Source organism: Falco cherrug, chromosome 1 (assembly GCF_023634085.1).
Source record: "Falco cherrug isolate bFalChe1 chromosome 1, bFalChe1.pri, whole genome shotgun sequence".
In the NCBI taxonomy this organism is placed as follows: Eukaryota; Metazoa; Chordata; class Aves; order Falconiformes; family Falconidae; genus Falco; species Falco cherrug.
Genome location: NC_073697.1, coordinates 85,335,129 through 85,344,452, shown reverse-complemented (window position 1 = coordinate 85,344,452; position 9,324 = coordinate 85,335,129). Strand labels below are relative to the sequence as shown.

Sequence of the window (9,324 nt, the reverse complement as noted above, 5' to 3'; positions counted from 1 at the left end):
CTGTGCATCCTCTGTAGCGCAGCCAGTGTGATGGAGGCACAAATGAGCACAATACATCCTGATCCCTCCCCAGACGCAGGACAACCCAAAACAGGAGCTCCAAGAGCGGGAGTTTGTGTGCACCGATTAGGCTGGGGGGTGTGTCTGTGCCTGGTCTGGCCATACTCAGCACGGCGGCTCCCTGCAGCGCGGTTCGGCAACTCCGAGCCCAGGCAGCCAGCACCTCGCCGCGGGTGGCCAGCTGGGTCAGGCAGAGGGCTAGCAGAGCCCTGCGTGGGCAGCCAAGGTTTATTAGAGAAACGGCTAAATTCAAATGGCTCAGATACAAAGATAAGCTGCGCTGCCTTCTGAAAGGCGAAGGTGTTTCTGACCCATAGAAATGGATACAGGTTACTGAGACATCAGTGACCGCAGCAGGTCTGACAGTAACGAGAGATCACCTCGCAGTTAATCTGAGTGGAGTCAAGGTTCCTTTCTACCTGGTACATCCAATAGGATGTGTACATCCAAGGGATGCGTACATTGTGTCAGCACGGAACTACCACCTCCCACCTACAGCCTTGCTGCCTTTCCTCCGGGACACTGCTGTCTGCCGTAGCAGCATCTCTTCTGTCCCCGTTCAATCACAGCAGCTCTCCCCTCCCTTGCCATGTTTAAACATCCAAAGCAACACATATCTATGGATCATGTCTAAATTCAACATTAGGCTGCTCTCTTTAACTAGATGGGGAAAAAGAAGGTGCAGAACTCAAAACCTGTTATTAGACCTTTAAACTAAAATTAAAATGAAAAAAAAAACCCCAAACCACTGTTCATTTCTCATGGAGAATTCAAACCCTTCACCGGTGTGTTCCTAGGAATGTTTTTCTGCTGGCAGCAGTTAGCATGGTGGGATTGTGTCCACCTTCCCTCCCTGGAGCACCACGGCGTCACCTCTCCGGGGGACGAGGTGTCATAGGGCTGCACACACCAGCGTTGCCGTCCACACGCCAGTCAGCACGAGGCTGGCTGACAGTCTGAGCGCAGGGTGAGCCTGGAGGGACGCGGAGGCCGAGGTGCAGGAGCAGACCTCATAGCCGTTCTCTGCGCGGCTCTCGTCGTGCTGCCCTGGTTTGGAGCGTGCCCCCGTCCGGCTGCTCCCAGCTGCTCCCGGGGAGTCGGACTGCATGTTGCTGCACACCAGCCAGTCTCTAGCAATGGACTGGGGATAACCAGGCTGGGCCTCCAGGTCACTGTCCAGCACCTTCCAGTACTCCTTGCCCCTGAAGAAGTAACTTGCACCTGCAAAGAGACCAAAACCCAAAGGCAAGGTGAGCGGTGATGGCCGCTGCCCCGGTGGAGAGCAGCAGGGCATCGCTCCTGGCCTGGCTGCATCCCGGTGAGCGGGGCACGTGCCGCACCACCGCCCCTTGCCAACACCTCCCTCGCTGCAGGAGCACAGCAGCTGGGGGCGCCCACAAAGGTGACGCTACCCGCGGCCGGCGTCTCACACCAGCCAGGAGCCACCGGCCAGAAGGGAGGCAGGTGGGGAGATGTGGTGGGTACCGGAGCGGACACATCCCCCTGACACTGGGGGTGCGCAGGGTAAGAGCCCCAGTAAATCCACAGCTGGACACATCGTACACCTCTCCCCGTGGCCGCAGGCAGCCTTGTCATGGGGCACGGTAAGGCCGAAGGTGGCCTCGCCTGCCTGTCGGTGACCTGGGCCGCGTGCCGCTACCCCAGAGAAGTGCCCTGAGCCCGGCAGGGCCCCTGGAACCCTCCGCTCTCAGGTGCATTTCTCCCCTCTGAGCTGCGAGGCTGTGAATCCTCTAAGCAGGTCCCACGCTCACGGAGGGCTCCTGCCCGCCAGAACGGCTGATTGCTCTCAACAGCTTTGGAAATTCAGCTTGAAAAGCCTCTGGAAATGTCCCTCCTCTCTGCCTGGTTTAACGATTGCCATTACACCGCTAGCTGGCTGATAAATAAAACCTGCAAGCACCACTTTGCTGGTTGCAAATGGCCAGTTTTAAACATCTCCTGTGACAAAATTTTTGTGGTCTTTTCTGGGGGAAGAAACCACTGAGAAATCTCATCTCTGGAAAGTAAGTCTAAACTCTGGGGAAAACATCTCTTAAAAATCTTTTCTGTCCACATCCTCACTGGCTAAAAATCCACTAGCAACAAATTCATGAGGAGCAAATCAGCACCTATTAGGATAAAAATCACTGCAAAACAACAACTGTGTTCTTTTAATAAAATCAAATTATTAGGCCCCCAGGATATTTTTGTTGCCTGCTTGAAATTTAGTCTTTTAGCGAGCAGTGTGTGGAGCCCTGGCTGGAAGCCTACCTGCCTTTGCAGCTCCCAGACACCAGGAACTGCCACCCCACCTGGGGCGCAGCAGTTTGTGTCGGCAGGCATGGTAGAAGGGGCTATAGCTCAAGTGCAAATGAAACACTGATTTTTTTTCTTGTACTTTTTGAACTGGTGCACGGGACTCACCATCTGACCACCTCATGGCATCATCTAAAGGGCTTGGTATGCCCTTCCACAGAATAGTCTCTGAAGGGTACCCAGGATCCATCCTCTGCTCGTGGTCATCGTAGCGCCAGTAGAGATTGTCCTTAAAGAAATAAGTCTTGTCATTGTGGGCCCAGGAGAAAGCGGCGTCAATGCCTCCCAGCGGCAGACCGAAGTCTGAGATTGGCCGTGGGTATCCTTCCTCCACGTTATTGTCTTTGAAGACCCAGTATCTGTCTCCTGTGGAAAGGAAAGAAGCACAGAGCAAAATCACATTTGTTTCGCGGCCAAAGCCAGCATGCCCCACTGACGAGCTATTGTTTCATTATCTGTTGCCCTGACAGCCCGCAGGACTCAGCTCTTGGCATTTGAGGATGGGGACGGGAAGTAGCGGCCCAGTGGGGAACCTTGATCTTTGAATAGTGGCTTTTTTTGTGTCAGGCTCTCCAAGGAGCACAGACCCCCTTTACCCCCTTCACTCCTCAAGGGCTGCAAGGCACGATGGTCCCGGGACGTGAACATGCCAACAGCATCAGTACGGCTGTCACTCTTACGTATTCAGTGGTGGCATTTGGTTTTCTGCCTGATATCCAATGGCAAGAAACAGAAAGCTGCTTACAGCTTTTGCGAGCATATCAGACCCTTCCTGCCTGCTGTTCAACTCCTGAGCAGCAGCGTGTAGTCCCACTTCGGAACAGTAATCACCAGACTTGATAAAGCCAGCTGGGCCGAAGGACCTGTGGATTTTAAGTGATGTAAAGGAAAATGCACAGGGGCTGGACAAATCCCACCTGAGCAGCTTAGTGCTCTTCAAGTGTCCTACACAGGCAGCCCAACCCTGGGCAGCAGCACAGAACAGTCAATACAGGGTTGTTTTTTTTCCCCTGATAAAAATGAAGCATGACATGGCCCTGGTCTGTGGCAGAACAAGAAAATGAACCCAGATGACTCAATCCTACCTAATCCTCTAACCACTGGGATGGTCTTTCTGTATGTACAACGTCTCTTTGGGAACCTGCAGTGTCCTTTTAGGTATCGCAAAACCTGTTTTAAAGATCAGGCTTTTTCCTCCCTTGGTTTTCTAGAAAATCTGGAGAGGCACTTAAGTACATGCCCACGTACAGCAGCAGGACCTTAGAGGCCAGGATAATTTGTGTGCTTTGGTGGCTGTCCAGGGATCAATGAAACAGTGCTGGAAAGAGAGAATGAGACAGTATTTTATGGCTGGAAAGAAAACCTCGAGTTTAACCTTCGGGGCGAGGCAGGACTAGCAGACACCTCAGCGTGGCAGTGCGCGGTGCGGCGCGAGAGCCCAGCTGTGGCACAGCTGCAGTTCTGGCCCCACAAGCAGCTGGGAGCAGCCGCTGGCCCTGGGCTGCTGGAGGCCTGCCCACCCTGGCTGGGCGAAGGGGAGGAAGGCAGGGATGCCCCCATGCTCTGCGGACCCACCGGTGCCCGGTGTGACGCTGCTGTGCTCTGGCCGACCCTGTCCCCTGCGCATGGGCCAGGCTGCCCGAGCAGCTGGGGAGGCGCGGCAAAGCCTTGCACGGGGCTCGGCACACGGGCAGCCTGCAAGGGCTTCGGCTGGGCTTGGAAACGCTTCTGCCAGCCATTCCTCCGGCCTTGCTGGAGGAATGAAAACCAAATTCCTGCTCTCAGGAAGCTTCTGAAGCTGGTAATTGCACCACGCTCAGAGCAGAACGGTCGGGAGACAGAAGCAATTTCCAGCTGGGGAGCACCGAGAGCTGGGATGTACTTAGCTCTTCAAGTGCATAACCTTTCTGAAACAAGAGCTGGTACCTGTCAGGGCCTTGGGTGACATTTAGCAAGTGAGTAACATCTAACCAGCATGAGTGGACCATTCATGGGCAATGGATGTTTGTATAGGAACCCAGAACTAATCTCTTAGACCACTTGTTTTAAGGGTAGGGTGGGGTGGGGTGGGGGGGGTGGGGAAGTCACAGAAATATAATTAGCAAAACCAAACTCTTCAGGTTTCAGTTTTGTCCCCTCTGCTGCTGCTTCTCTTCTCAGCAACAACTACTGAAAAGAGAAAAGCCCAAAGGAGGAACGCAGACCCTGTAAAGTGTGCATGTGGGTGGTTCCTGCTTTTCTTTCGTTCTTCAAAAGCTAAGATTTCAGTTAGATTTGGCTGAACTTTCTCTTCAATGACATTTCCCTCATTTGCTGGGGAACACGACTGCTACTTTTTGCTTGCCCTCCCTCTGAGCCGCTTTCTCCTGGCCTTGGACCTGCCCGGGGAGATGCTCAACGGCTGACACTGGTGTCTCCTGCCTGCAGGAGAGGTCAAAACGCTGCCAGGGTACCGCAGCACGAGGCTCCACATGGGGGAAATGCCCATGCTACCTCCAGCACCACATTTGCTCCCACCTTTGAAGAAGACGATCTTGTGGTCGCTGGTTCTCTCATAGACCGCATCCAGGCTGTCCAGGTTGAGTGGCAAGCCCCGCCAGAAACGGTGGATCTGAGCCGGCTGGAGGGAGACCAAGTGCTTATTGCGAGTCAGTCTCCAGAAGTACTTGCCTGGAGGGACAGACTGGACATTACTGACCCATCTTCACCAGGGAGACACGCGCTGGGCATGTGCAGCAGCAGAACGCAAAGCGCGTGAGATGGGAGCTACGAATTAGAGGCATCCTGCTTTCCACCAGAAGCTGCTAGCGCCTTCTATTTCTGGCAGCCATTAGAATAAATCCCCTTTTTAGGATCAAAATAATCCTCTGGACATTGCACCGGAGCTGTTCTATTCCTGGCTGTGGCATAGAGCTGTGCCACCGAGAGAAGCCATGGGGAGCTGGCAGCACCAGGCACCAGCAGCTTTCAGCGAGAGCCTCCACAGAAACATCCCCACGTCCCCTCTCTCGGAGCACCCCCAGCTCTTGCACACAGTGTGCCCAGTTGTATCCTATTTAGAAATGTGCATCACGTTATGATAAAGCACAGAAATACTCAGAGGGGGGTTTTAATGAAGAAAGGAAGTAAGAAAACAGGGGAGAAGGAAACTATATTAATCAAGCTGGAAGGGGCTGAGATGGGGAAGAAGGCGCAACTAAGGAGTTTGGTACCATCTAGAGGCGCAGGGGACCTCGGTCCTGCATTGCTCCCCAGGGCTGAAGGCACCAGTGGTGTTGGACCCCCCGCCAGCACCTGCAGCAACGTGGCCCCAGCCAGAAAAGTTTGGCTTGGGGCATTTCTGGAATATTTTGCGTAATGGAAAAAGAAACAGGTTTGTCCTCCATGGGAAGGATGCCAAACTTTCTCCTGCTGGAGAAGGCATATGCAGGATTTCCTGAGGAGTCTCAATGATTTTTAGGGGCAACTCAACCCCCCTCCCTCTGCACTATCTCTGGGATGCTCAGCCTGAGAGCTTTTGCAGCATGCTTTGTGCTGCATTTTTCCTGGGAGAGCTCCACACAGCGAGATCTGAGCTGGAGCAAGATATCTAAGAGCTAGCTCTCAACTTTGTCTCTTATTTGTTATTGCCTGTTAGAAATTACTGCATGTTATTTACATCCGCTCTTGCATGGGTTCCCAAGGGGGCATAAGCAACAGAAACCAAAGATACGTCTTCAGATTTGTATTCACGACACCCAGCCCTTTCTCCAGAGCTGGCAGATTGTGACACCATCTTTTAAAATTTTATGGAAATTGGATCTTAGCCTAATAATGCAGGAGGCAAAACTCTAACACTTAAACATCTGCAGAGAGGGAGTTTTATTCTAATTATGATGATTTATATCATATTCTTGTTCTTCTGCTCCAGTTTGCATATTTGCTCTATCTGACTGAAACACACAAATGAATAATACATTCAAATGTGGTGGGAATTGCCATAATTACAGATTCTTTTTAAGAACTAAAAAAAAAAAAAAGTATTCAAATTTGGTGGCCATTGTACATTGATGGAAACACATGTAATTAAATAAAGATGATCTCTGCATCTCTAATTAGCAAGGCACCAGACAAAGCCAGGTTTTCACTTTTTTAACAAGAAATACAGCTCAACATAATTCCTTCTTTAGCAGATAAGCATCTGAACTGCGAAGTGCCCTGGGCTCATTCAGACAAGGAGGGAAGCCTCAGTGCTTCTGACATTTCAACCCTCTGCCAGTGATGGCCTCACTGGGTGCGCAACTGCAGCAAGCAAGCTTTAAATCTATCCTGAGAGTCAGGCATAGCCTGGGCTGCTGGTGAGTTTGGTTGTTTTTTTGATAAGCTATCAGGAAAAAGCAAAAAAATATAGCAATTAAGTAGCAAGGAATTCTTAATGCGACAGCCCGTCTGCCTGGGCTCACGTTTTGTCACGGCCAAGCCTGCTCGCCAAAGTGCTGCGGTTGCTTGGACAGTCATCAGCCAAAGCCAGACCCATGGGGGAATTGCTTCCATTAGCATGCAGAAATATAAATGAATAAATCAATAAATCCCAACCCCCTGTTTGCTTAAAAAGCTTGATTTAAAACCACCTTCTGAGCTGGCAAACTGAGCAGGATGAAAGCCAAGTGCAAAGTCCTGCTGTCCCGAGTGTCTCATTTCATATGGATGATGGGTCGAGGCAATCGTCTTCTTGAATACCAGGTGATTTTGATCCCAGCTGCGTGCCATGATCGCACTTTGGCTGCCTCTGGCAAGACTGCTACACACATTGCACACACATTGCGCGCGCGCGCGCACACACACGCACACACACACACGCGCACGCGCCAAAGTTGTTTTAGAACTTCAGGAGTCTGTGGCGAGACACCTAAATCAAAGCAAGCGGCGTTTCCAAAGCGCAGAGAACCCACTGTTGCCTTCAACACGACAAGCCTGGGAGCCCTGGGGAGCTCCTGGGGTGCCTCTGTGGTGGGAGAGGCTGCTCTCTGGCTGGGCAACCAGCCAGACCAGCTCAGAACACGGTGTCCGTCGATGGAGGGAGCTCATCGCTGGAGGTCACTAAAATCCTGCTCCAGAGGTGACAGCCCTGCTCGTGGTGCCCAGGACGGTTTGGTGACAGTGATGGGAGCTCAGAGACAGTCATGCAGCTGGCACCCACTGATACTGGGCTCTTCACATTTGCACTTTGGCCCACAGTAAACACATCCAAAAATAGACACCGAGATGGATTTCTTTTTCCATTTAATCTTCTTTTTTTTTTTTCCCTCTGAAAGACAGACAGCCATTTTTCCTGGACACCAGTTCTTGTATCTTATTTTCCCTTCCTCACTGTGGCTTTTTGGAGCTGGCATCTGAACAAATATACCGCAGGGGAACAGCCTCCGTATTGTGCTCCCCCGAGGGTGCAGACAACATCAAATTCTCTGGAGTCCTTTGGCCGTTCTTGCCTGTGACCCGAGATGGCACTGTGACATCCAGATGGGCTACACGTGCCTGGATGCTGCTCCCAGGCCCTGGGGAGACACTGCTGCTTCCCTGCTGGATGGCTTTGGGGTGGCCAAATGGTGGCCAGGGATGGAAAGAAGTGCCCAGTGGGCATTCTTCCATCTTGGAAAGATGGGAAGGAAAGCCCACAGAGTCCAGCCTACTCAGCCGTAGTAGAGCTGAGAAGGCACCAACGGGATCCTGATCAACAGCCAGGCACCCCGGAGACACGCTGCCAGTGAGTGTTTGCTGACATGGAACCACATGGCTCTGCAACTGCACCCGTGTTGTCTTCGAGAGATGCACAGCAAGCAGAATTAGGGAAGGTGAAGCGTGGGAGGAAAGGAAAGTTGGAGGCATCCAGGAAAAAAATACAGCAGAGAGCTGTTGTTGCTCTCCTTATCCTTGGCTTGAACCAGCTTTTGGTTCCGATAAGCACGAATATCAGATCTTCACTTGGGCAGTGCGGGGTGATGGATCAGTGTGGCACAATGATGGCAAAGTGCCATCCTGGATTGTCACCAGCCTGGCCACCTCAGAGGGAAGCGTTAAACCCTGGGATGTAGCACGTGGCCACACACCTGCCCTGGCGTCAGGCCACATGTCCCTTGTGGGCACCACAGGGACCTGGGCCGCTGGGTTTGCCTGTCCTTCCTGACCGCCCACCAGAGCCCCAGCCTGCTCCCGCCACTGAACTGCTCCTGGCCACCGCTCCCGCCGGTGAATTATGCTCTGGGTTAGAGAGCATCCATTTTTATAATTTTAAAATAAATTGTGTTTCAGTTTCATTGGCTTTCTCCTTTTGGATAAAGAAAATGCTCAATTTACTGCTATTTACTTTTGGATACCTCTACCACATCCCTTCTCTTCCTCCTCCCTCACGGTCCCCATCTAGCTGCTCTCCCTGCCTGTCCCCAGCAGTGCCACCGTCCCCAGCTCCCAGCCACGTGGGGACCTCCTCTGCTGCGCTGTGACAGACGGGGCACGAGCTGGGCATTTGCCTTCCACATCAGAGGCAGGATTCACAACGACATTAACATTTCCTTACCATCCGTCCTCAGCCCCACGGGGTGATTGAAGGTCTAAGCGCTTTGACTTGAGCCAGAAGGAATCAGTGGCACGTGAGCCACCCTCCCGGCTCTGCGGCCCCACAGCCTGCAAAGCCTGAGCCAGCGTATCCTCATCGCCTGCCCCAGGCTGCACAACGCCGCCACGTTGCACTGCCACACGCATGGCACCGCAGGGTGATGCAGCAAAGGCAACTGGCAGCAGGCGTGCTGGGAGCAGGCGCGCTGGGAGCAGGCGCTTACCCTTGAAGAAGAAAGCCTCTCCCCGGATCTGAGCCACGGCGTCGAAGTGAGTGCTGCATCTGTTGGGCACGTCCCGCCGGAGCCTGTGGAGAGATGCCCAGGTGACCACGGCCCAGGTGGACGACGAGGGGCT

The 9,324-nt window shown here is 52.8% G+C and overlaps 1 protein-coding gene across 1 annotated transcript in view; it reads right to left on the bottom strand.

The window, feature by feature from the left end:
• Positions 1–253: 253 nt before the first annotated feature.
• The window catches only part of MMP17 (matrix metallopeptidase 17), a 65,763-nt gene continuing 56,692 nt past the window's right edge, over positions 254–9,324 (bottom strand). Inside the window, exons 7-10 of the mRNA XM_055700636.1 lie at positions 9,192–9,274; positions 4,894–5,046; positions 2,485–2,742; positions 254–1,281 (exon numbers count right to left, since the gene is read on the bottom strand). Coding sequence (XP_055556611.1) covers positions 953–1,281; positions 2,485–2,742; positions 4,894–5,046; positions 9,192–9,274 — 823 coding nt within the window. The 3' untranslated portion in view covers positions 254–952. The remainder of the gene's footprint in view (positions 1,282–2,484; positions 2,743–4,893; positions 5,047–9,191; positions 9,275–9,324) is intronic.